This window comes from Prionailurus viverrinus, chromosome E3 (assembly GCF_022837055.1).
Source record: "Prionailurus viverrinus isolate Anna chromosome E3, UM_Priviv_1.0, whole genome shotgun sequence".
Lineage (NCBI taxonomy): Eukaryota > Metazoa > Chordata > Mammalia > Carnivora > Felidae > Prionailurus > Prionailurus viverrinus.
In genome coordinates this window covers 15123847-15151819 of record NC_062576.1, presented here as the reverse complement: position 1 = coordinate 15151819, position 27973 = coordinate 15123847, and the positions used below count along the sequence as shown (strand labels likewise).

The following is a 27973-nucleotide window of genomic DNA, read 5'->3' as shown; positions in this document are numbered from 1 at the left end:
GTTTTCAGCGCCCAGCGTTCCTTCTGCATTTATTGGTATGATGCGGTAAGCAGGAGCCTCTTATTATCCGCATCCATTCATTCATTGATATCGGTATTGGCTCATCAATTCCCATTTTATTCAACAGATCATTATCTCTTCCGGTTGTTGTTTATTTTCATGTTACCATCGGCCCCTTTCGGGCTGGTTCCTGGATCTTTCCAGTGTAATCTTGTCATTGAAAACGATGGTCACACAACACATAATAGTTAGAAATGTGTTTTCTACTTGACAATAAATAACGAGCCTTTTCCATGTTACTAAGACTTAACAGTGTTATTTTTAGACAGTGCACGGTGTCCATCCAATGTACTCAATGCTTCAGCTCTTCTGGGGTGGGGGAAGCTCTGAGAAGAAACCCCTCTCACATGCAAAGACCCTCGTTTCATCAGACGGGGGACACGCAGTGTTATCAGAAACAGAGTCAGCACAGAGAGCAGGAGTGAGTCCAGCACATCCGGGGGTAATGATTCCTTGGCCTCCAGCTTGTAACTGATTGTGTAGCTGCTAGAGAGGCACTGTCTACCCAGGATGCAGATTCATTGTGGGGCTACCTTTCATCTAAAAAATTCCCAGGGGCAGGGGCGCCTGGGTGGCTCAGTCGGTTAAGCGTCTGACTTCAGCTCAGGTCGTGATCTCACGGTTCATAGGTTCTAGCCCCATGTTGGGATCTGTGCTGACAACTCAGAGCCTGGAGCTTTTTTTGGATTTGTGTCCCCCCCTCTCTCTGCTTACACTCTGGCTCCTCTCTCCGTCTCTCTCAAGAATAAATAATAAACGTTTAAAAATGATCAAAAAATTTCTAGGGGCACCTGGGTGGCTGAGTCGGCTCAGGTCATGATCTCGTAGTTTGTGAGTTCGAGCTCCGCATCAGGCTCTGCATTGATAGTGCAGAGACTGCTTGGGATTCTCTCTCCCTCCCTCTCTCTGTGCCCCTCCCCTGTGCTCCCTCTTTCTCTCTCTCTCTCTCTCAAAAAAAAAAAAAAATTCCAGCAGCCTATGTACCAATCGGCTGGAGATAGACTATTACATAGTAGTTTAAACAATCTCAAGTTGTATACATCAATGTATAGATGTTTATGTTTGTACATGTGTGTTCGTATCCATTATATATGCATGCCCAATACCCACCTACACGATACTGGTTACAACTGGATGGAGGGAGAGGAAACAGAGAAATGATCTATAAGGGGCTTCAAACTGGTATATGTAAATTATATTTCCATGAAGCCATTAAAAAAATAGACATCTGCAGTAAATATGGTGTAATGTGTAGGCTTGATAAGGGGCTGGGTTAGGTAAACACGTTTACTATAATGTTCTTTTCTCTGATGGAGACTTACGTTTGAAATATTTTACGATAGGAAGAATTTTTAAAACCTGAACGGAAATGATCGGTACTAAATTCAAGATGGTGATTTTATCTGTGGAGTGACAGATATGGGATCAGGGAGCATCGCTTGTATTTGTGATGTCCGACTTCTTTTTGTTTTTCTAAAAAAATTAATCAAAATCGCAAAACGTTAAGATTTGATGTCGTTGTGGGTTTACAGGGGTTCACTTACAACATTCTCTTGGCTTTTCTGCATTTATATATAAAAAAAAACATGCTATAGAAGTGAGAGAATAAGGCTCTAACTCTCTGGACAGGAAGGAAGTAATGGAATTTATAGCATGCATGGCATGTTAGCTCTGGAAAGCAGAGCCTGAGGCAAGGCTTAAGTGCTAAAGTCTTTGGGGAGGTGCAAACCCAGGGCAACAGAATGAGGGGATAGAGAAGCGAGAGGGGGAAGGATGAGAAGCAAACAGCAAGTGATCTGTTGCCACGCTAGCCACTGTTTTGTGAGGTCTTAGCTGTGCGGGATGTGTCCGGATAGGCTATATACAGACACTGTTTGGGGACCGTCCACTGGAGAGAGGAATGGAGAGGGGATTCATTTCCTAGCTCTTTGCTTTCTTCTCTGGCCAAAAGTGAATTTGCAGGAAGCTAATACTCACGAACTTCTGGAGTGTGTCATTTAGCCCTTTTGACCACCCCTGGGGAGGCAAGATCACACACACGAGTGTGGTGCATAGTTAGGAACTATGTGTGAGTGAGAGACCCTGGCAGTGGCCTCAGACCTTGGGGCCACCCGGCCCTAAGGGAGTCTGATTTGAGCCCCCCCGCACTGGCAATGGCTACCGCAAACCAAGAGACCAAGGGTATGGGAGGTAAGCCTACGTGGGAGGAGGGGTGAGGAATTAAAACTGTTCTGGGCTGACCTCTTTTCTGAAGAGCATTTGGAGGACAACAGTGTTCAGTGAGGTTTGGGGGAAGGATTTGGAAAGCGGGACTTGGAGTTGGGGAAGAATCAAGAAGGTCTTGCCTAGAGGCCTGGGGAAAAGATTGTCTCTGGCCACAGACGTGGGGAGGCTCCGTGGGATGCAACTCCTAATTGCGTTGAACGGGCAAAGAAGAACCGGGAGGGCTGGCGGTCTGGAAGAGGGCTGAGGGCTGAAGGTCTCAGAAGACCGAAGAGAAGCTGGATGGGAGTGACCCTTGGAAAAATAGGAGCTTGTGGTAAGAGAGTGAAATGGTAGAGCTTAAGGTTCAGAGTGGCAGGCAGGTTGGGTAGGGGCGAGGATCGGGAGGGGGCCATGGGTGAGGTTTCTTGAGCGGAGTGGGGGTAAAAGATAGGAGGGAAGCAGCGGTTCAGGATCTCGAGGTCACTTGGAACAGCAGCAGGAGGCTGGGCACGGAGCAAGACTGTTGAGCTGAGACGCGGCAGAAGTGTAAAGGCGTGAAGAGGAACGGTTAGCAAATTTAGCTCGGCCCGGCACTGGAGGACCAATGTAAATGGTGAGGAACTGTTCCAAGGTTGAGTCACCAAGGGATGCCAATTAACAAACGGGGTCAGCTATTCTATCGTTGACACTAAACTGAATCATCACCATATAATCTGGAAGCCAATTGCCATCCGTCTGTAAAGGTCTCATGCATTTGCCTACTGCGAAGTTCTGTTCCTCCCATGACCTCTGCCCACCGCCCCCACCGCCCCACCCCACCCCCAGCTTTCTTAAGTTGTGGGTGTTGGAGTGTTCATCACATGGTGCTGTCATGCCTGTCCGCGTTTCTGCCTCCCTCCCCACCTGCCCCATCGTGAGTGCTGGCAGGGCAGGGCCAGATCTCACCTTGCATCGGGTCCCCACCCAGCCTGGTCCCTGACGCCCCGTGGGAGCTCAGAACATTGCAACGTGGAGTTGCTGGCAAGGAGAGGGCTGTAGCCACCAGGAGCCACGGATCACTTTCTCTTCGATGGTTGAGAGAAGCTCTTTGATTAAGTCGCTTCCTCGTTTCTGCCCTTTCAGACATAACCTTCTCTCTCCCCTCAAGATACATGTTCCTTGTAGAATATTTGGAAAACAGTGATAATGACGCATAACCCTGACCCCCAGTGACAGCCACTATTAATGACTTAGTGTAGATTTTTACAGTCCTAAATCTTATTTATTAATTTCAATAGCTAGCACATTGATGGCACACCTTTCAAAAGGCAGAAAAGTGGCTGTCGTGAAAGTGTCCCCCTATTCCTATCCTTCCTCCCCTCATCCAGTTCCCTTCTGCAGGAGAGCCTCGGTTACTGGATTCCTGTAACCAGGACAGCCTGTACTTTCCCAAGCAAGTTTGGGTCGTGGGGTTTTTAAAAATTTTTTTTTAACGTTTATTTATTTTTTGAGAGACAGAGGGAGACAGAGTGGGAGTAGGGGAGAGTCAGGGAGAGAGGGAGACGTAGAATCTGAAGCAGGCTCTGAGCCATCATCACAGAGCCCGATGCTGGGCTCCTACCACGAACTGTGAGATCATGACCTGAGCCGAAGTCAGACGCTTAACCGTCTGAGCCACCCAGGTGCCCCTGTTTTTTTTTTTTTTTTAATTCTTTTTACACCAATACTAGTATTTGACCGACACCTTTTTGCATTTTTCATTTCACAATAGTTCTTGCAGGTCATTCCACATCAGGATGTAAAGAAAATTCTTACTCTCTACAGCTGCCTGGTCTTTTATTGTTTGGGTGTAGTATACTTGATTTAACCAATTTTCTGTGCATGGGTGTTTGAATTGATTCAGATCTCTGTAATTTGCAATGTTTTGTTATGGAAAATTCAAGGGTAAAGTACACCCGGGGGGGCCCATCACCCAGCTTTAACTTGGGACTGTGTGTGTGTGTGTGTGTGTGTGTGTGTGTGTGTTTAAGTTTATTTATTTATTTTGGGAGGGGGTCGTGGAGAGGAGCAGAGAGAGAGAGGGAGAGGGAGAATCCCAAGCCGGCTCTGTGCTGACGCGGGGCTCAATCCCACAAACCGTGAGATCATGACCTGACCCGAAGTTGGACGCTTAACAGACTGAGCCACCCAGGCGCCCCATGTGTGCCCTGGTTTTCATAGAACAGAGCTCACCTTACCGCACTTCAAAGAGATTCTATCAGTTTTCAGCCCTACCACCCCATGTGTAGAGAGGGTCCGTTTCCCGCGGCTTTACCTACACAGCGTGTTATCAAACTTCTCGCGCTTACCTGCCTCCCGGCTGAAATATGTTATACAAATGTCGCTTTCCTTTGCATTTCTCTTATCCTGAGTTGGGGCGAACATTGTTTTATGCGTGCTTCGTAATTCCTTTCTTGGCAACTAGCTGCTCGTATTCTCTAAACGCTCTGCTTTGGGTTTGGTGGCCTTTTTCTCATTGATGTACAGGAGAGCTTTTTCAATATAAGGGAAAAATGAGCGCCTCCTTTGTAATATACACTGCAGATGTTTCCATTTTGTTTCTGATCTTTGTCGTAAGGTACTGTAGGGTTGTTTTTGGTTTTTTGGTTTTTGGGTGTTTTTTTTCTTTTTTTGCCATGAAAAGGCTTTTTTAAAAAGCTTTTAAAAATGGTGTAGAATTATCGATCTTTTCTTTTACAGCTTTTGGTATTTGTTCCCTGCTTAGTACAGCCTGTACAAGCCTTTTATCCACTCTGGGATTTTACAAAAATTTCCTCGTGGCTTTTTTCTAAGATAATTAGGACTTCGTTTTGTGTATTGAACCTTCGATTCTTCTGGAATTTATTTTTGGCGGGAACCTTTGATTCTTGCACAGTTTATTTTGGTGGAAAGTGTGGACTGTGGTTTTATTCTTATGTTTTTTATTCAGCCATCTACTTAGTTGTCCTGACATCATTTGTTGAAGCCACCCTTTCACGTTATTTGAAATGCACTCTTCTCATATACTCAGTTTCTGTATTAATCGAGGTGGATTTCTGATCTTCCTACTTTTTTTTAAAGAGTGGCCTCTTATCATATATTTAGCTCATTGCTTACTGTTTGTAGTTTCCCATTTTTTATTATTAAAAATACGGCTGTGGTACCTGTCTTTGCGGATGAGTCTTTGTACGCACCTCTTTTACGATAAATGCCTGCAAACGGAATTGCCGTGTCTAAAGACACCTTGAAATGTCTTTATTATAGATATTGTCAAACATACCAAAAAGCAGAGAGAATAGTGTAAGCCCTTGAGTAGCCATCATGGAGCTTCAATGAGTGTCGACATTTTATTTATCGTATTTCATCTCTCGCTTCTGCCCCCAGGCATTTTCTCCTGAAGTGTTATTTTTAATTAGCTACTTTTTTATTTTAAGAGAGCGCGTGCGCGAGCAGTGGAGAGAGGCAGAGGGAGAGAGAGAGAGGGAATCTGAAGCGGGCTCTACACTCTGTGCAGAGCCTGATGCAGGGCTCCATCCCACAACCTTGGGATCATGACCTGAGCTGAAATCAAGAGTTGGATGCTCAGCCAACTGAGCCACGCAAGCACCCCCCCCCCCCGCCCCCCTGGAGTATTTTAAAGCAAAGCCCAGACTCTGTATCATCATCCATAATCAGATCCATAAATCTCTCTAATTAACTTAAATTAGCTTATTTCTTTCTTACGGTTCTCTCAAAAGTGTCCGTTTCAGATTTGCCTTCATCGGGATTCAAACAAGGTCCAGATTTTTTTTCAACTTTTTTTTTTTTTTCCTTTTGGGACAGAGAGAGACAGAGCATGAACGGGGAAGGGGCAGAGAGAGAGGGAGACACAGAATCGGAAACAGGCTCCAGGCTCTGAGCCATCAGCCCAGAGCCCGACGCAGGGCTCGAACTCATGGACCGCGAGATCGTGACCTGGCTGAAATCGGACGCTTAACCGACTGCGCCACCCAGGCGCCCCGGTCCAGATTTTTTTTAAGGCTTTTGTAATTACCGCTCTGATTGGCCCGCAGACAGTGCACCCGTGTGCCCCTCTGCCAGCATACGTGAGAGTTGCTTTTACCCCGTGTCTTCGACAGTTCTGGGCACATCCTCCGACAAGCCTTGCTGACCTTCCAGGGGCTGTAGCCAGAAACCACGGGGGCCTCCTGCCTCCCTTCCTCCTCCCACATCCCACACCTCACCTTTCAGGGTATTCTGCCAGCTTTACCTTGAAACGCATCCAGAACCTGATCGCCCCTCCCTCCTGCGTGAGTCATGCTCTCTCGCCTGGACCATTGCAGCAGCCTCTCTGCTCCTGAGCTCTCCCCAAAGTGTGTTAACACAGCAGCCAGAGCGCCCTTTTGTTAAACGGAGGTGTAATTGGCATACGACATGATATTAATTTCAGGTGCACAACACAATGGTTCCAGATTTGTATATATTGGGAAATGATCACAGTAAGTCTAGTTAGTATCCGTCACCACACTTGGTTACAAAATTTGTTTGTTTGTGTTGAACACTTTTAAGATCTGCTCTCTAGCCACTTTCACATGTGCCGTACGGTATTATCAACCACGGTCACGCTGTATGTCACATCCCCATGACATTTATTTTATAACTGGAAGTTTGTGCCTTTCGACCCCCTTCACTTATTTCATCCACCCCCCTACCCTTCCCGCCTCTGGCAACCGCCAGTCTGTTCTCTGTCTCAGGGTTTTGTGTGTTTGTTTTTGAATTCCAAAACAAAGGGAGATTACGTGGTATTTGTCTTTACATAATGGTATCCTCAAGGTCCATCCGCATGGTTGTGAGGGGCAAGATTTCATTCTTTTTTACGGCTGAGTGGTATTCCATTGTGTACCTAGAGCGCATCTGCATTCATTCATTCATTCATTCATTCATTCGTACATGGACGCTTAGGTTGCTTCTTTATCTTGGCTGTTGTACGTAATGCTGCAGCAGACACTAGGGGCATATATCTTTCCGAGTCCGTGTTTTCATTTCTTTGGATAAATACCCAGAAGTGGAATTGCTGGATCATATGGTAGTTCTATTTTTAATTTTTTGAGGAACCTTCGTGCTATTTTCCACAGTGGCTGCACCAATTTATACTCCTGCCTACCTGCGGTACGCCGGGGCTCCCTTTTCCCCCGCAGCCTGGCCAATACAGGTCATTTCTTGTCTTGGTGATAATAGCCATTCTGACAGGTGCACTGTGATATCTCATTGTGACTGTGGTTTGCATGTCCCTCATGACTGGTGACGTTAAGCACCTCTGTATGTACACATCGGCCATCCTGTATATCTTCATCGTTTTAACACGCAAATAAGAGCAAGTCACTCTGATGCTCAGCAACCTTCTATGGTTGCTAGAAGAGCGGCAAGGAAGCCAGGGGACCGGGGTGGGGTGGAGTGAGCGAGTGGGGAGAGAAGTAGGCGGTAATATCGGGGAGATGAGGGTGGGAAGGCAGATTGCGTCGGGCCCTGTAGGCCATTGGCAGCGCTGTGGGTTTTACTTTGAGTGAGGTGGGAGTCATAGCCTAGCTCCCAAAAGTGTGTCGCACCCAGTACACACCAGCAAATATTTATTGACTGACGATGAATTTGATAGACAGACCCTATTTGCGCTAGAAAATTAGGGGCGCCTGGGTGGCGCAGTCGGTTAAGCGTCCGACTTCAGCCAGGTCACGATCTCGCAGTCCGGGAGTTCGAGCCCCGCGTCAGGCTCTGGGCTGATGGCTCAGAGCCTGGAGCCTGCTTCCGATTCTGTGTCTCCCTCTCTCTCTGCCCCTCCCCCGTTCATGCTCTGTCTCTCTCTGTCCCAAAAATAAAAAATAAACGTTGAAAAAAAAAAAAGAAAATTAATAGTAAAAAAAAAATAGCACAAGTGAAAAACACTAATGGATGTACTTCTCTTTGATATGGTTTTTGGCTGTCTGTATTTTTCCATTTGGGGGGAAATCTGTGCCTTTTTCCATTTTTCTGTTGGGGCATCCTAGTAAAATCTTTTGCATATCCGACGATCCCTTTGTCTGCCATATGTCAATTTATTTTGGTTTCCTTTTCCCAGGTTTTTTTTTGCCTTCATCAGTTTTTTAAATGTAGGAACCGGCTTCCAGTTCCTTAGAAAGATGTTCTTCTTTTTTTTTGCTGTCCAATTCATTGCTTTAATTCCCTTTATTTGTTAAGTTTTCAAAAGCAGATTTGGGTAGATGTGTGATGGACAGTTGTAACTTAATATTTTCCAAGTTCTCAACTGATTATTTCAGCCCTGGATATTAGGCGACGCATCCTTTTCTCCATGGTTTCATTGTCGCCTCATCATGCCGTTTGCTTCCATGATTTGGAAGGCTGCGTGGACGTGTGTGGCCCGGTAGCTTCCTCCCAGCTGGGTCACCTGCGCTTGAGGAGAAATCAGGAATGATGTGTGTGAGTGTGTGTGCACGCGTGTGCCTAACTGCACGTCCTCGTGTCTTCTGGAAGAGTTGGCTCACTCTCCTGTGACTCACTTAGGATTAAGTGTCTGGGTAGAATTCCTAAAGCAATTTCCCCCCCTTCTCTGAGCTGCCCTTTTAATACTGGAGGGCTGGGTTGAGGCCAGTCTGCCTCAGCTGATTTCAGTTTTATTTCTCATGCTCGAGCCAGTGCGAGGCTTTGAAAATAGTCTTTTCAAAGGTGCAGACTCATTTTGATAGAGAACCAGCGTGTTAAAACAAAATGAGAGAGTTGGCAATTTTAAGCAAATAAATTGCTTCCTATTGATAATGGGATATTTATGCAGCCTGCGGTGGAGAACAATTTCTTTCGTATCCAGGCCCTTTATCGGTGATCCGGAAGGCAGAATGGAGTGGCAAGTGGTGTGGCCGGACCTGATGGGAAGGCTGGCATGTGGGAATTTGGTGAGCTGGGGGAGGGAGCCATCCCGTGGGCTTCCGAGGGGCGGAGCGGCCCTATGTCAGCCCAAACCTCCTGTGCCTTTTCCTTCTCACGCTTTACCAGGGGGGCTCGGGCTCACGCTGTTTTAAATTTCATCTGGCTACCATTCTTTAGGCAGCAACTCCGGGGCTGACTCTATCTGTGAGGCCAGTAGGAACGAGACCTGGGCCGTGCTTATGTGTGTCCTTGCACGTGAGAAAAGGAAGGCCTGGTTTGATGAGTCAAAATTGCCAAATGACACAACAGGAGGGCAATCGTTTTCTGGAATGGAGCCAATGTCTCCAACTCCCACCGTTTGTCATTTTGCCCCGAGTCTCAGTGCCACGAATTCCGTGGAAGGTGACGTTACGAGAAATCTTGTTTTGTGGGCTGAACTGCCCAGGCAGCGTTCGAGTCTCTTGGACCCTCTTTCAGGCCCCGGCCCCGCCTCGGTCGGAGAGACCGCAGGATGGGTGAATTTGGTGCCGAGAAGTCAAGGGAAACAGGTGTGACCGTCGCTGTCCTCTCGTGCTGCCGGGTTCGCCTCTAAAACTGGTAGATGCCTATGGCCAGGAGGGCCTGCCTGCTTCCGCCTCCCTTCCTGATCTGTGACCAAGTCTGTTCCGGGCGGGGCAGAGGCCAGGGCTGGAGGTGCAGCTGGGAGGTTTCAGACCTGAAGGACGAAATCTGTCATTCAGCCGGTGTTATGTGTTAAGACTGGGGGGGTCTGGGGGGCACCTGGGGGGCTCTGTCAGTTGAGCATCTGACTCTCGATTTAGGCCTGGGTCATGATCTCTCGGTTTGTGGGATCCAGCCCCACTGTCAGAATGCAGAGCCCATTTGAGATTCTCTCTCTCTTGCCCCTCTCCCCGCTCATGCGCGCTCTCTCTCTCTCTCCCTCTCTCAAAATAAATAAATAAACTTAAAAAAAGGATTGGTAGGCCTGTGGGGGCTACAAAAACAAAGACTTTTCTCTGATCTTCCGGAATGTCACATCCCTCGGGGACTCCAGGAAGGTGGTTGTTAAGTCGACGTTGGTACGGAGGTGGGTGCCCTGTGCCGCTTCCTTGGCAGTGAGCGAGAGCTAATTGCTCAGTGGAGACATGGGACACGGGATGATCCCGCTACCGGGGTAGTGATGGGGGAAGACACTGGTTCAGGGGCGACGGGGAGATCTTGGGGCAAGCTCAGGAGGCTGCTGGGGGAGAGCCTGATGTGACGAGAAGGGCGGGGGCCTTAGAGTGATCGTGAGATAGAGGCTACTCCGGGGAAGCCAACACAGGGGACAGGCCAGCCCTCCTCCAAGTGTGGGTCCTGAACTACTCGGGCAGAGTGAACCGGGGCGTGCTTTGAAAAGAAGAAAGAAATAGAATAGAAAACATCAGTGTCACCGGCAGAAAGGGTGTGTACTGTTTCAGGAGGTATGTGTTTGAAGAGGTCGAAAATGAAGCTTAGGAGAACGAACCCCGGGGCGGGGGGGGGGGGGGGGGGGGGCGGTGCAGAAGACCAGGGTTCAGATCACTGTCCTGACGCAACCACATGGCCTTGGGCGAGGGCTAATGACAGAACCTACCTCATGAGTTGTGAGGCATAAATGAGCTAATAGGCCGGGGTGCCTGGCCGGCTCCCAGTCGGTTCAGCACCTGACTTCGGCTCAGGTCATGATTTTACGGTTCGTGAGTTGGAGCTTCACCTCCCGTGAGCTCGAGCCCCCCTTCGGGTGAGCCCCACTTCTCTCGCTCTGTCTCTCCCCCTCCCTGCCCCTCGCTCACCTGTGCCCTCTCTCTGTCTCCAAAAAAAAAAAAAATGAGCTAATACACCAAGAATGCTCAGAGCAGTACCTGGTACAGACCAAGCACATAATCGACGTTAGCTATCTATCACATAGTAGTTGGAACCAGAAGAAACTGCTGATATTTGACCATTTTTTAGCTGTACAAAAGCAATTTTGTATGGTTCGACCTAATGCACACACATACGCACACCTTCTGCGTATTATAGCTACGTTATGCGTCTGTCATGACGTGCAATGCGTTTCTTACCGTAGGGCGGAATGAAAAGGCCGCGTGCTACGCTGGCTTCCCCTGGCAGGACGTGGAGATGAGGCAAAGGTTTTAATAACCAAATGTGATGCTTTCACAGGCCCTTTGCTCTGAAGGTGCCCGTGACGTGCTTTGTCTGTCGCTCCTCCATTCATTGTCCTTTAAGGATGGATGGATGTGCGGGCTTCCTAAGGGCCCCCCTTACTCAGTAGTGGGTCACACAGAAGGCCTGAGCCCCCCTCCTGCTCAACCCCAGACCCTCTTCCTGGGTGTTCTCGAACCCCGTGTGCTGGGCTGCACAGAGCCTTCTCCCTTGGCACGAAGTGACAGAATCAAAACAAAGCTGTACCTCCTTTAAAATGAATCCTTTCCTTGGGGCCGCCTGGGTGGCTCAGTCGGTTAAGCGTCCGACTTCGGCTCAGGCCACCATCTCACAGTTCGGGAGTTCGAGCCCCACGTCAGGCTCTCTGCTGTCAGCGCAGAGCCTGCTTCGGATCCTTTGTACCCTTCTCTCTCTGCCCCTCCCCTGCTGGCGCGCTCTCTCTGTCTCTCTCAAAAGAAATAAACTTAAAAAAACGAATCTTTTCCTCATTGCAAAAACAAAAACAGTAATAGCCCCTCGTGTTTCCTTGGGCTTGATTCTTGGTCCTTCTGTTGAAAACTTGTTTCCTCTTTCCAGCGCAGGAGAGATCACAGAGGTCGGGGGAAAGATCTGGTGTCTAGAATGATCCTCTGGGAGGGCCAGAGAAAGAATCTGACTTCCAACCACTAAGCTGTCCTCCACATTCCCTGCCCACTGTGGGTTCAGAGTGGGTCCCCCTCTCCCCGTCGGCTGTCCTTCTCGCTCTTCGGTTTCCGTCTCCTGGGACGAGGCCCCCAGCGCCTAGAGTGGTGCCGACACACAGGAGGTGCCCGAGACATTATTTGTTGGCTTGAATGGAGTTGAGTGATCTGAAGAGAAATTCTCAAGAGAATCGGGTGTGAGCCACTCCGGAGAGGATGTCTCCTGCTCTCCACTCAGCTTGCTTCTGGTTTATTTCTGGAACTTGGATCCTGTTCGTTTGGCCTCCACGTGGGTGCTAAATCCACAAAATGATTTTGTTTTCTCAGATGTTAATGATTCTCCGATCTCAGGATATTAACGTTTGTAGCCCAGGAACAGTGTGACTTAATGAAAAATTAATTGTATTGATTGTTACCGTCTTGTTCACAGATAAATCCCACTCGATGTGCTGCTTGCGATATTGCCGTAGATGCCAAATGGTCCAGCGCCTAAGTTTCTGTCCCGGGCTGCTTGCCTCATTTTCTCGGAGAAGGTGCTGGTTGTTGTGTGAGACGTGGCTCCTTTGGTGCAGAGGCACCAGGCTGGTCCCCATGAAGCTGTTCTGTCTGCTGGGCCGTGGGAGCTGGGCTGTCTCCTCCTGGGGCCAACGGCCCCACATCCTGCCCCCGAAGCAGATCTAGTCCGGGGTCAGGGGCATAGCTCTCCTCCACTCACCCTTCTTCTTGCCTCGTCAGGGAGCCCTCCTTCCCTGTGAGCTGGTGTGGTGAAAGAGTGTCAGTTGTCTGCTAATGTGATGATGGGTGACTGGGGTCCTTGGATGGTTTCAGGGTGGGGGCCGGTTGCCAGGAAGACCGAGGTATGATGAGAGGGTCGGAGCCTTTAGCCCCATGCCCCGGCCTCCAGGGAGGGGAGAGGGTTGCGGATCGAGTTCGATTCCCGGTGGCCAGTGACTTCATGAGCCATGTTTACGTGACAGAACCTGCTGAGCCCTAAATGACAGGGTTTAGAGAGCTCCCGGCTTGGTGAGCACATTGAGGTGCTGGGAGGGTTGTGTGCCCAGGAAGCTCCACACCCCCTCAGCCCCGTTCCGGGTCTTGTTTTGGACATCTCTTCATTTGGCAGTTCCTGAGTGGTATCCCTTATAATAAACCAGTAAATGTTAAGTAAGGAACTTTCCAGAGCTCTGTGAGCCGTTCTAGTGATGATCAAACCCAAGGCAGGATCGTGGGAACCCCAGACTTTATTATTATTATTATTATTCTTTTTTCATGTTTATTTTTGAGAGAGAGAGAGAGAGAGAGCAAGAGAGAGAGAGAGAGAGAGAGCACACACTCGAGCAGGGGAGTTGGAGAGAGAGAGGGAGACACAGAATCCGAAGCAGGCTCTAGGCTCTGAGCTGTCAGCATAGAGCCTGACGTGGGGCATGACTTCACAAACTAGACCGCGAGATCACGACCTGAGCCGAAGTCAGATGCTTAACCGACGGGGCCGCCCAGGTGCCCCGGGAACCCCAGACGTTATAGCTGGGCATTCAGAAGTACAGGTAGCCTAGACTTGCGGCTGGCGTCTGAAGCGAGGCCGGTTTTGTGGGGCTTGACCTGTGAGGTCTACACTACGTGTGAGCAGCAGTTAGTGTCAGAGTTGGATGGCATCACCGGACGCCGGATGGATATCCAGAGAGTTGGAGAATTAGTAGGGGTGGGGACCCTCCCCCCAGCTGGTGTCAAGTGTTGCGAGCAGAAATGGATCCTAGAGGGCAACTTGGCAATATGTATTAAGTGCCTTAAAAATGTTCCTGCCCTTTGACCCAGCAGTTCCATTCCTGGGATGTCATCTTAAGGAAATGAGCATCAACGCACGTGAAAATTTCCATACACGAATTTCCAAGGCAGCATTATTTAAGAGCAGAAACGATCTCAACGTCCCACGCTCGGAGCGTGGTGAGCCCAGTTGCGCTGTAGGCATATTACGGAATGCCACGTGGCCATCAGAAGTGATGCTCTACAGACGAATACACTATATGGAAGATCGAGACGGTTGTGTGTTAAATGGAAAAAAACGTGCAAAGCTATAGAGAGTGCATGATCCAAATGTAATTAAGAATATTTGTATGTAAAAAGTTTGGAATAAAATGCCGTAATGTATTATTAGCGGTGGTTATTGCTGGCCGGTGAAGTAGATGATTATTTTTTTTCTTTATACATTTAGGGGGCGTTTTCCTGAGGAGCATACATCAATGTGTAACCTGTGAAATGTTGCATCCCTGTGCGGGTCTAGCTCTGGTCTTTTCACCCCAGAGGTCAAGTCCAGAACCCCCCAGGAACAGAAACTGCCCTTCTTCTCTCCTCACTCATCAGCTTGTTGTTTTGTATTAAGACCCTCCGGCCATTCTCACCCTCATACATATTCACATCTAATTTAATGATTTTTCCTTTCAGCCCTGCCTGGAACATCCTGTCCAACACAGGGTGCCCCTGGCTGGGATGGGCTTTCATTGTTAGTGTCTATTCTAATTTGCTCTGCTCTTTTACTGTTGGGGAATTTTCCATCAGCTTAAGCAACCTGGCATGCTAAAATAAATTCTGCTTTATCTGTGAAGGTGTAAATTTGGGGACAGATAAACTCTGTGCCAGCTCCTAAGCCCTTACAAATGGCCCTAACTTTTTGACTGCCTTGTGCCACCCAATTTTAGGAAAGAAATGATTATTTTTCATGACCTGGGGATATGGAGTCTCTGTCTAGTTTCACCCCCTCCTGAGTTACTGAGATACTTTTCTTTCTGAACGCCAGCTAGGGGAGGAGTTGGCTTTGTTTTTTAATGCAAGGTGCCATTTTGACCATGAGGTAAGGAAAAAGGCCAGACGCATGGGGGTGCTTGAGATACCCAGGATGAGCAGTGCCTCGCTGGCCCGCCAGTCTTAAGTGCTTTGAAGGCCCTTGAAGATTTTCAACACAGGCTCTCGTCTGTTCCCAGGGTTACCAGTGACTCATGGGGAGTCTGGGGCTGGTGGGCTTACAGGAGCCCTGCTCAACTCTATATTCTAACCTTAGATCACAGAGGCAATTATGCCATCCGGGAGGGATGGTCACTATTGCCAGCCATATCTTTTTGCAGGTGCCTCCCAACAGGGGCCCTTGCCTGCCACCCTCTTGGGAGAGTACATCCCTTCTGCCCCCTCGCCCACGCTGTGCCCCTACCGGAAATCCCTCTTTGTTGCACTGACTACAATCCTCAGCCTCCTTCCGGGCTCTCCTAAGGCTCACCTTGTTTGGTTCGAGACAGATTATGCTTAGACTGAGATTGCCTTTGCTGATAATTTATTTAATCAGGTTCATTGTGGGAATTATCATTTATAATAGGAATATATCATAAGCCAGTAGCGTACAGGAGAATGCCTCCTAAGTAGCCAATAAAGGAATAGCCTACTTCAGGCTAGGGAGAGATTATTGACGTTATTGTTCAGGCCAAGGGGAGAGGAAAGAAAGAAAGCCCGAAGTTGGAGGTGTGCCTTTCTATGAGTTGGTTCTCAGTAGAGTCCGTCCTTCCTGCTAAAAGTTGGGTACCCGCTGCCGGCTTAGGTCGCTCACTGCTGGGGCAGGGAGGTAGGAGGTGACGGTACCTGTGTTGGCTGCAAGGTTGGCTTTTGGCAAGGTTTTGATGGCTCTGAAGATGGTTTTACTCCAGGGACAGTTACGTGGCTTGTACCGCTGACTCTGGGGAGACGTTCCGTCTCTTCCTGAGATTGCTGCACAGTTTAAGCACCACCGCCAACCAAGATGAGCCTGGCACAGCAAGAGCAAGTGTGTGGCAGGGTCTTTGGAGAGCCATTTAGATCGGCGAAGAGTGGCCTTGCCCAGACCAAATGCTCTCATGTTGCTGGGTTCACCTCCTGGTTTTTAAAATGGAAAAGCCCATCACCGTTGCCGTCACAGTGGTGTCGAGGACACAATGGTCCCCTCTACTTCAGGTGCGAGAGTTGGATAAGAAGGTCCTCAAATCCACCTTCAGCACAATGTCACCAAAACACATTATTCAGAACAAATTCAAACCACAAATAAGCTTTCGGCACATGGATTTGCGATCATAATGCATCAGTAGGCAGCACACCTCCTCCCCCATGTAATTGCCAGGTGTTTTCTTTAAAAAATTTTTTTTTAATGTTTATTTATTTTTGAGAGAGAGAGAGAGAGAGAGAGAGAGAACATGAACAGGGGAGGAGCAGAGAGATAGGGAGACACAGAGCCCGACGCGGGGCTCGAACTCATGTGGGATCATGACCTGAGCCGAAGTCAGACGCTTGACCCACGGAGCCACCCAGGCGCCCCTTCCAGGTGTTTTCTGTTTCAACGTCTCTCTCCTATCTCCTGGGCACTCTCTTTTTCCTCGGGTACACCTTGCATTCTTTCAGCCTCCTTTGTGAAACAGGACTCCACTTAAACAGATAAAGAACAGAGAAATAGAGAAATGCCTCCAGGGTTGGGACCCCTCTTAGTAGTGTTCCTTACCATCTGCGTCTGTGCAAGTAGCACAGAATGAATGATCACTTTGTTGAAATGGATGGAGTCGCACCTCAAACAGCAAATAACCTAGGAGTGAGGATCCTTTAGCCCTTTGAAGAGAGTACCACGAAAAACAATCCAGCTTAACAAAGGGCATTATACAAAGCAGCACGGAGCCCCATCCTGGCCCCCGTCTCTGTGGCCTGTCCCCTCACTATTATGAAATGCGGGCACACTTCTGACCCCACTTCCTCCTGGCCCATGGGTCCTCCTTGAGGACCCCGCCCCCCTGGCTGTCGGAGGCCTCACCTCCGTGTTCCCTGCTTATTGAAACCAATTAGTTGTATTTGTGGACTGATTGAACAGAATTAAATTGGAACTCATTCACGCTAAAACCCGCACTGGGATCGAACCAGCGTTTTATGGGCAATTATGGTCATTCTGTTCCCACTTTCCGTTCTGGTTGGGTACCCAGTATTACTGTCAGCAGTAGCTCATCCCGTATGGCCAAATGCTCACCAGTCCTGGCCACCTGGCCACGTCTCACGGTCCTGTACGCCGTGTGACCAAAACGCCCCTTCCCTTCCCTCTCTGCAAGTGTGTGCCTCCTCCTGAATTCTGTCTCGGTTAATGTGATCGGTCCTCACCCCATCAGGCCAACCAGAAACCCCAGCATCATCCTCAACGCTCCCTCTCCTAGACGCCGGACTCCCAAGCCCTCCCGCCTGACCACGCAGAAAAGCCTCAGACCCTGTTAGCAGCGCTGTGGGGGTAAGCCCGGCTTCCTCACCTTCCCGCAGACTGTGGTGAGTCCTCCCAGTAAGGCCCCCGCTTCTCACCTCCCAGCCACCCCGATGCCGGAACCCTTGGTTTAAAAACCAGTCTAGGGGCGCCTGGGTGGCTCAGTCGGTTAAGCGGCCGACTTCGGCTCAGGTCATGATCTCGCGGTCCGTGGGTTCGAGCCCCGCGTCGGGCTCTGTGCTGACAGCTCAGAGCCTGGAGCCTGTTTCAGATTCTGTGTCTCCCTCTTTCTCTGACCCTCCCCTGTTCATGCTCTCTCTCTGTCTCAAAAATAACTAAATGTTAAAAAAAAAAAAAAAAAACCAGTCTGATCCCGGGGCGCCAGGGTGGCTCAGTCGGTTAAGTGTCCAACTTTGGCTCAGGTCATGATCTCATGGTTCATGAGCTGGAGTCCCGTGGGCTGGCAGCACAGAGCCCGCTTCATATCCTCTGTCCCCATCCCGTCCCCACTCTCTCTGCCCCTCCCCTGCTCACACACACACACACACACACACACACTCTCTCTCTCTCTCTCTCTCTCTCTCTCTCAAAAATAAACATTAAAAAAATCAATCTGATCCTTTCCTTGATTGATTGATTGATTGATTGGATTTATAACCACTGAGGACTCCCTGTGGCCTACAGCAGGGCTTGACAAATTTTAACCATAAAAGGCCAAAGTGTGAGTATTTCAGGCGTCATGGGCCAAACCGTCGCTGTCACGACTTCTCAATTTTACAGGTGTAGTGCGGAAGCAGTAGGACTGCAGACGACAGACGCAGACAGTGTGTAAATGAGCAAGCATGGATGCATTCCAGAAAAACCCCACCTTATTTACCAAACAGGTGGGGGGCCACATTTGGCCACAGGCCACCATTTGCCAACCCCCGGTTTGCAGGGTAAAGGTCACATGGCTCCCAAGGCCCTTTGCCATCTCGTCCTCGTGCACTTCCTCCCCTCATCTCTCTCTCTTTTTTTAATGTTTATTTATTTTTGAGACAGAGAGAGAGCATGAACGAGGGAGGGTCAGAGAGAGGGAGACAGAATCCGAAGCAGGCTTCAGGCTCCGAGCAGTCAGCACGGAGCCCGACGCGGGGCTCGAACTCACGGACCGTGAGATCGTGACCTGAGCCGAAGTCGGATGCTCAACTGACTGAGCCACCCAGGCGCCCAGTCTCCCCTCATCTCTTAATGCCAAAGGATTCCGGTGTGACCCTTCCTTCCATAGGGTCATCTCTCTTGTATGGAAGGACGTCCATGGGGTTTTGTGTGGACTCCGATTCCTGCTCTTGTCATTCTCTGGTATGAAGATCCCGTTACCTCTCGGTCTAGACTAGACTAGACCAACTAGACTATAATCTTCTCATAGCTTGGAAAGTTTCTTTTGCCACCCAACTGTTCCAGCACAGCATATGGCCTGTAATAAGTAAACAGCAACTCTTCTTCGAATGAATGGCTGTATTAATCACCTCTAAGTATTCATTCGTCCTTCTCAGAGAAGGTACAAATCCTTCTAAATCTCTTTTCTCATTGACCCAGTCCCTGTCCTATTAATTTTCCTGAATAAAGACCATGAGGCTCCGATCGTGTATTTTCTGGTACACTTCTGTGGGTATTTAATAATCGCCATGCTGAACTGCATGTCTCTGGTTCTGCCATTTCTCAGTGACGTCTATCAACAGAACACATCTTGTTCGTTAACAGAGTGATCGCTTCTTGTGGCTGAAGCCCATATTCTTCCTGGAGACACATGTCTGTGGAGACTAAACAGATTTCGCATCTAGCAGGGATTGAGATAGGAAAAAGTATTGTTCTTCATTACCGAGTTGAGTTTGCAAATTAGCGCTGTGAATGTCAGCTGCTTCTTCAAGGCCAGGACGCTAACCGACGACTGTTGACTCTGGCTGGATGTCATCTCATGCACACTTTATTGGAGTGACCTGACTGATGAATCCGTTCTGTATGGTAGCCCGGTCTCTGCCATTGTTTTTGCCCGAACTGGCTATGTCCCTAGAGAGCGTCATGGACCCAAAGCCTGGTTCTTAGGGATACAGGTGGTCCCAGTGGTGGCTCTGATATTTTTAAGAAAATACACTTGCTGGTGTAATGAGAAGTAAATCTTTTGGGCTCTAGGGCAGCGTGCTTTCTAGCCAAGACCTTGCTCGGCCCCAGGACGTCAGGGTAGAGAGGCACTTAACCACGGCCACTTTCATACACCACAAACTGGCAGTGGGACAGGCTCTCGTCACCGCCACTGTCCCCTCTACTGTGGCCTGCAAAGGCATCTTGGAGGCGGGAGAATCACATACCGTTGCCTGATGTGCACGTATTGTGTGAGCATGAAATGTACTTAAAGACCAAAAGCACAGCACGCTTATGTAACCCTGAAGCACCAGGGACTTTAGCCCAGAGAGGGGATAAATTCCAGGGAAAAGTGCTCCGCATTACTGGGTTGTTCCTGCAACTTGATCTGTGGTCCCCACTTCCCAAGGATGTGGCCAGTGGCCAGAGCCCCTTCGTGTTGCCAGCAGCCTGCCCTGTAGCCACAGGCAGGGGGATCCGGCCTGCTTCCGTGTCTCCGCTGGTTTTATGGGCATATTTCTCACACCCTGTTCTGCTATTAAAAATAAAAATAAAACGAGGCACACATCACATGTCTCTGGCTGCAAGACCCATTTCCTTCTAATAAGCTTCTCGTTTGCCTGGGCTTTCCCTACCCTGGAAAGATTAAATCTCCAGAGGCTCCTATGATGGATTTCTAGTTTTGTACTTTTTTTTTTTTTTTGTCCCTGTTATTTTGAAAGAAAATGAAGTTAGTGAGCTTTGTCTGCCTTTGCAGACACACACTCTCTCTTTCTCTCTCTCTCTCTCTCTCTCTCTCTCTCTCTCTCTCTACCCGGGAGCCAGGAGCAGATATTCTGGGCAAACAGAATTACAGCTTTGTCCCACTTACTAGGGGCCACAGAAAACAGAACTCTGAGCTGATGTGTACCTGCGCGGTGCTGGAGCAGGGCTGGCCTGGTTACTCACGACAGAACAGCAAACCGTGGGGGTTCGAGGACTCGGGGAAGCGTGTCCCTTCACAGGGCAGTTCCAGGATGGACGCTGTCTGACTCCAGCAGCCCAAGGGGGAGGCAACTGTAGAGCAGCCCGGGCAGTGAGGTGGGGGACAGGAGGCATACCCTTCAAAGCCCTCATTTCCAGGCCGAGTTCACAAGCATCCCTGGTCCGGCCTCTCCGGGGTGTCCCGTGTAGGGATACAGGCCAGTTCGTTTGTAAGATCTAGGATATACAGGGGATCCCAGGAAAGAGGCCAAGCCCTGTAATGGCCAGGGAGCTCACGACTGAGTCAGACGGAGGAGAAGTGGAGATGTGACTCGGGAAAGGAGAACAGGGGGCAGAGGTCAGCCGGAAGCCGGCCATCCAGATGGCCCGCCTAGGACCCTGGCCTCTTCTTTGACTCCAGCCTGGGCCCCTGTCATCATCTGACATTTTCTACTGCCGCATGCTTTGTGCCAGTTCTGAAAGTAGAGGCCTGATGTAGAGGCTAGCACCCAACCCATTTTTCAGAAGGGGGGATTGAGGCTGAGGGAGCAGCCCGCCCCCGCTGCAGGGCAGGGTCAGGCTGACTTCCTGGTGGGCTGACTCCCACCTTGGGAGCCCCTGCGTCTGCATCCTCCTGCCCTTGGCATCTGGGCTCAGGCCATATGAGGCCGTGGTCTCCGCCCCGCTGTCCTTGAGTGCTGAGTGCCATGACCTCAAGCTGAGCAGTGGCTCTGAGCTCTTTCCGGGCCACCTGGGACTTGGTAGGAAAACATATGGCTGCCTTAGGGAATCTTGGGCATGTTTCATTGGTGAGAAAAGCCTAAAAGTGCAGACAAACCCCTTGATTCAGATTTGGACCAGACTGAAATTTTTTCTTTATCCTCAATGGAAAAAAAGAGGGGCGTTTGAACAGCAGATTAATAGGGTATGAAGGAGAACACAGACTTCCTGTTCTTCTCTTAAACACTTTAACAATGTCCACAGATCCCCAGAAAAGGTCTGGAAGGACCTTAGGGATCCTCGTGGCCAACCCAGCTCATTTTACACATGAGCAATCTGAGGCCTCAGGGTTTGGCTGTGGACCTAATTAGCTAATGCGCCTGGCCAGGAGCCTAGGGTCCCGGCGCACAGGCTGGTCTTCTGTCTGCTGGAGCCCACACCTATTCTCAGAAAGCATTCAGCAGGCAGAATTCGTACCGATGGTGAATCTGCTGCTGACATGTGATCCTTACTTGTGCAGGGAGGATCCACCATTGGACACCTGTCTGGGTAGCGCCCCCTTCAGGGTGTGGGTGGGAGTCCGAAGACGGATGACCACCACCGCCCCCCCCCCCCCCCCCCCCCCCCGCGACCAGTAGCAGACAGGGAGAGAACATTGGCCATGGTGGGCAAAGATGTTTTTGTGGGAGGCCTGACACGATTTGGGCAGGTATAGAGGAAGACAGGGCATTTCAGGTGGAAATACCGGCTGGGACAGTACAGCGGGCAGAAAACGGGGCCCTGGAGGTATCAGGCCCTCATCCTTGAGCCTGTAAATATTTCCTGGGAAAAAAAAGGCTTTTGCAGATGTTAAGTTGAGGACCTTGCGGTGAGGAAGTTATCCTGGATTACCTGGGAGGGCCCCAGATGCCGTCGTGAGTGTCCTGATAAGTGAGAGGCAGGGGAAGATGGGAGACAGCAGAGGAAAAGGTGATGGGGCCATGGAGGCAGAGAGATTGGAGTGACCTGGCCACAAGCCGAGGAACGAGAGGCAGCCACCAAGAGCTGGAAGAGGCAAGGGACAGATTCTGCCCTAAGAGACCACAGCCCTGTCCACACCTTGATTTTGGTCCAGTGGTACTGATTTCGTGCTTCTGGCTTCCAGATGCTTCGAGAATAAATTTCTGTTGTTGTAAGCTGCCACGTTTGTGGTGATTTGTGACAGCAGCCGCAGGAAATTGGTACCAACGGGAAGGGACGAAGCTTGTTTGGGTGAGGGTGTGGTTCAAGGTATTTGCCGGGAGCACGGCCAGATATTTAGAGAGGTATTTAGCAGGTAAAGGGCTTAGGGCCAGTGTCTCGTGTTAGTTGGAGGAATTCCTGCAAGCTTCTGCATGGATCTTTCCCTCTCGACTGGAGCGTAGGGCTCTGGAGGAGAACCACGGCACCCAACAGATTGTTGTTCCTTCTCTGCGGCACTTAATTCCGTGCTCCCTGGGTACAGACAGCCAATACTTGTTGAACAGCATGATGGATGTTGGCAGCTGCCATACCTGGGCTTGCACCGGCTTTATTGATGAGCAGTCAAAGCTGGCCAAGTCTGCTGTTCAGATCCCATTGATGAACCTGTCATCTTGAGACCACGGTCTCGAATGAATTCCCTGTGCCCTGCGTCGCGGTGGTAGGATGTGGTGGGATGCACCCAGCCCACCCAGGACTGACGGGCTGCCGGGGCTCTGGAGGGAGGGGCTCTGGGTGGAACGCAGAACAGCTCAGGTTGGGGTCAGAGGACAGGCGATCACCTGCCGAGTGGAGTGGCCTTATTGATAGCAGAGTCCAATTCTCTGCCGGCCTGGAGAGGATGTGATTAAAGATGCCTTTTGGGCCTTTATGACACTCTTATCGATCCGAGGTTTTTTATAGCCATAAAACAGCTGTAAATTAGAGGCATGAGATAAAAACAGCAGGATACTTAACTCCTGTCTTCCTGTGAGGTTGAAAGAGCTCTCTGTACCTCTTCCACAGCGGTAGGGAGCGGAGACACCGGTGGGCAAAGGGGAATCTCTTCTTTCCTGCAAACGAATGGCCCAGGTTAAGAGGCAGCTCTCTCCTCACAGCTGAAACCCAGCTGCTCATTCCTGCTCAGGAAGTGTCCTCGGTTAACACGAGCGTCGGCTGGGACCACAGTCCAACTGTGCGCCGACCGCGGGGTTTTAGGGTGGTCCGGGCCTTCCGAAGCTGGTTTTCTTTTTCCCCTTCCCTTCCTTATTTCTCATTTCCTTTTCTCTTCCTTTCTGTGTGCTCTTTCTCTTCTTCCTCTCTTTTCTTTTGTCCCTCTTTTGGCTGCTTCTTTTATCTGATTAAACGGTTCTGACCTATTGCTATTCGTAAAGCAGTTAGGAGTGTTCCGCGGGGTATCGCCAATCATTTCAGCGCAAGAGACCAAGACGTGTGACCGTTGGACCTTCTTTGCTTTCCCCTTGTAGAGATCCGAGAGGCCTTTCGGGTTCTGGACCGAGATGGGAACGGCTTCATCTCCAAGCAGGAGCTAGGAATGGCCATGCGCTCTTTGGGGTACATGCCGAGTGAGGTGGAACTGGCCATCATCATGCAGCGCCTGGACATGGACGGTGAGACCCCGGCACGCGGCATGGCCCCCGAGATGAGCCCCAGCTTGTCAGCGAGACTCCCCCCCGCCCCCAAGCTTATTCATTTGTTTTGAGACACAAAGAGAGTGTGAGCAGGGGAGGGGCAGAGAGAGGGGGAGAGAAGGAGAATCCCAAGCAGGCTCCAAACTGTCAGCACAGAGCCCCACCCGGGGCTTGAACTCATGAATTGTGAGATCGTGACCGGAGGCGAAATCAAGAGTTGGACCCTTAACTGGCTGAGCCACCCGGGTGCCCCGGCGAGACCTTGGTGTTAAAGGGCCTTGCACTTGGGGTCAGAAGGCTTGGGTTCATGTCTCAGTTTACATTTGAGGGCTAGATTAGGGTTTTTCAAACAATATTCCGTGGAGTCCCAGGGCCCTGCAGAGGTGGTTCTGGGGCCACTGGCAGGGCAGGGTGAAGAAGGAGGCTGGGCGAGTGGAACAGCCACCATAATTCTCTCCACCTCCCCTCCCTCTCTTTTATTTTTTTTTATTTTTTATTTTTTTTATTTTTTTTTTTAATTTTTTTTCAACGTTTATTTATTTTTGGGACAGAGAGAGACAGAGCATGAACGGGGGAGGGGCAGAGAGAGAGGGAGACACAGAATCGGAAACAGGCTCCAGGCTCTGAGCCATCAGCTCAGAGCCCGACGCGGGGCTCGAACTCACGGACCGCGAGATCGTGACCTGGCTGAAATCGGACGCTTAACCGACTGCGCCACCCAGGCGCCCCTCCTCCCTTTCTTTTAAATAGCGTTACTGAGCCAGAACTCACATGCCATAACCCTCACCCATTGAAATTGTGTGAACCAGTGGCTTTTAGTGTATTCGCAGATTTGGGTAACCAACGCCATAATCAATTTTAGGACATTTCCACCACTCTGAAAAGAAGCTCTGCGTTTTAGCTGCCACCTCTCAATCCCTCTGTCACCCAAGCCCTAGGCAACCACTAATCTACTGGTCTCTGGATGTGCCTCTCTGGACATGTCATATCAATGGAATCCTACAACGTACAGTCCTTTGTGACTGGCCGCTCTTACTTAGCATCATGTTCATAAGGTTTGTCCATATTGTAGCATGTATTAGGACATTTTTTTTCTTTTTTACGGCCAAATCATGTGCCGTTGTCTGGGTATAACAGCTCTTTCCTATCTGCTTTACTTACTGGGTTTCTACATACAACCTCACGGGGACGGGGGTGGGTGGGGGAGTGAGGTTTCACTGTACTTTCAAAAAGTTCCAAAAAAAACAACACCTTACACCTTTGAGGTTCTTTCCTCGTCTAAAACCCGGAGGCTACCCCAAACCTGTTGTGACCCTCCCGACGTTCAGATTCTGCCTTGACTGAAGGTCCAAGAAAAAGCCTTCTTCTTCTTTTTTTTTTTTTCAACACACTCCCCCCCTCTGAAAAGCAGCTTGATCCCGGGCCTCAGGGGTCCAGCGTGGTGGGCATTGGGACTCTCAGGTAGAGCATGAAGTGTGTAAGTGAGAAAAAGGAAGCAGGGGATGATGGGGTCGGGAAGTCCTTTGAAGGAAAGGACCATGGGAGGGAGATGTTTGCTTGGCCTGCAGGCTGATTGGGAGAAACCGCTCGGTCCTGTTACTTTGCTGGAGTTGCCGGAAGGATGATAATAAGGGTGGCCATATGGCGAATGAACCCCAGCGCCAACCACGAAGCGCAGCTGTGGCCGTTTATTTTCTGGTTCAGGAAAGAGATGTTTCATCAGGGGTGTTCAGCGGTATGAGCAGTCCCAGCCTTGTCCTTAATGGCTCTGATTGATTGTGATTCACCATGTCTTTGCAGGCCTGACTTGACCTTGCTTTATATTTAGCTGCTTGCTTTAGATATTTCTGAAAAGCCGGAGCGAAGCACATATCGTATAGCAAAGTCTGTTTTCCGTTGACCCCCATCATCATTTCGGAGACACATTTCCAGAAAAAGTTTCCTTCTTAAAATAATAGAGATCTTAATTTATACCTCTGTTCGTGGAACGAAGATTTTGCGCTTTTGAGTCTCTGCCCACAACTCGTATAACAAAACCTAGGTGGAATGGACTAGAAGCAAATGGAATTAGTTACATTTAATAAAAAAAAAAAAAAATGAGCCAGGGCTATTGGGGGTGAGTTACTCCGGTGAAATCGTGGGGTCTGCCTCAAAGTTCTTTCCGGTTCTTTGTGTATTCAGTCATCAGATCGCTCAGCTCACAGGGAGTTTTTACATTGTTGCAAATCTTCCCTGATTCCTCGAGGTCTTGGAGTCCCGAGGGATCTTGTGCGCCCGTGGCAAAATTTCCATTCGGTTTAAGAGCTTCCAAGTGTCACCAACTTACTTACCACTCATCTTACTCAAAGGAATGCCAAAGGAAGAACTTCCCAGAAGTTAAAAGAACTTGACAGTTGTCTTGCAGAGAATTTCTGCTAGTTCCTTTAACGAAAGCTGAGGCCATCAGCTGCTTTGCAGTCACTCCATCAGGTAAAGACACATTTTTTTTTTTTTTACTTTTTTAAAATATTTATTTATTTTTGAGAGAGAGAGAGAGAGTGCAAGGGCAGAGAGAGAGAGAGAGAGGAGGACAGAGAATCTGAAGCAGGCTCTGTGCCGACAGCAGAGAGCCCGACTTGGGGCTCAAACTCATGAACCTTGAGACCATGACCTGAGCCACCCAGGCGCCCCACATTTTCTTTACATTTGAAGTTCAGCTTCTTCGAGGTTCTGTTTTGTTGCCCACACAAGCTTTGATACAGAAGGTATGAAGACAGGGCAGCCGTGCACAGAGAAGGAACTTTCTACCCAGTTTATTAATTGCCTAAGCGTGCAAAGAACTAAGTGATAGATGCCCAGTCTGAGACTGAACCGTGTCTTTAAGAGTTCTGCAAATGACGCTGGTAAGTGACATTTCTGGGGTACTGCATTCTGGATACGGATGGACTGTTTTTCAGTGTCTTTCTCTGAAACGGGCCTTTTGAGCTTCTGTTAAAACAAACAAACAAAAAAATAGGTCCTAATTATATCCTTCCTTTCTAGCTTCTGTAACTGGGAGTTCTCCACGGAGATTCAGCCTTACTGAATTAAGTTATTCTCTGGCACGAAACTTCTGGCGTGGCAGAAATTTTTATGGGGATAATGCCAAAAACACGGGGTGTCTGGGCTGGAGCCTAAGCTCCATGCTTAGCTTGTAAGATGATGGTGCCTCCGGGCCCGCAGACCCCGGTGTCCCGGGGCAGCGGGAGAGGGGGCAGTGCCTCCGTCCATGCAAGCTGGCCGTGATTAGGAGCGGGTCTGGCCCACACACCGCTCTTCTCTTTCTGGGGTCCCTGCCGGTCTGCCCGACGGTGAGGTCATACCTTCGGCACAAGGCCCGGCTGGAGTAGCCTAAGTGTGTCTGTGCAACCCAATTTGACACATGAGGCTTTCATTAGGTGGTTCCTCGGGAGTGGGGTGCCTTGCCGCCCAAGCGTGTAATAGCAAGCTCCCTGGATTAGGCAGCTCGGCGGGATTTCCTGGACACAGAGCCCGCAGCCAGACAGCTGCAGCCTGTGTGTGTGGAGCTGGTTTTCCAGAGGACACCGTGGAAGGCAGGCTGCAGGGTCTGGGATTGCTGTCTGGGCCTGTGGCCAATTTGCATTCAGTGCTGCCCCCGCGTGTGTGTGCGTGCACACGCGTGTGTGCGCCGTGAGGGCAGATGTGCTCAGAGTTAAATAAACAGAAAACCAGAATTTGCGCCTGCTGCCCATTGCTTCCTCTTTGGCCCTTGACTGCAGAGGCTCTTTCTCGTCACTTTGACTCCATTCCACACCCCCTGGTGCTCGCGGTTCTTCTTCCGTTTTATCAGCCTCTGCAGCCGAGGGGACTTTTGCCCGAACGCCAGCTGGGAACCAGAATCCCCCTTTCCTGGATGCTTTTGGCCAGGATCTCCCCTTCAGCCCAGAAACTGCAAGCCTGCAGAACTCGCAATGCAGCCCCTGGAGGCATTTAATTAAGCCCAGCACCCTAAGGCCTGCCTCGCATGTGGGGGAAGCAACTTCTCTCCATTGCCTCTTGCTACTGGTCATGTGCCGTCTTTGGAAGAATTGACAAATTAGTCACCCCAAAAAGTATCTGCACCCAAAAACAGTATCTGCAAAGCTTACCACTTTCATAGAAGCGGGTTGAGAAAGGCTGCTTGAAAAGGACTCGGGTTTTCTGCCACGACCTGTCTGTTCCTAGCACCTCTGCGTTTCCCACGGTGGCTCCAGGGGCCCCTCCGAGCCTGCAGCCTCCTTCACAGGGGAATAAGG

General features: G+C 49.8%; 1 protein-coding gene across 1 annotated transcript in view; it reads left to right on the top strand.

Annotated features, from left to right (window-relative positions):
- Positions 1-27973, top strand: part of CALN1 (calneuron 1) — a 484125-nt gene that overhangs the window by 205322 nt on the left and 250830 nt on the right. The window contains exon 3 of the mRNA XM_047838694.1: positions 23535-23678. Within this exon, the coding sequence (XP_047694650.1) occupies positions 23535-23678 (144 nt within the window). The remainder of the gene's footprint in view (positions 1-23534; positions 23679-27973) is intronic.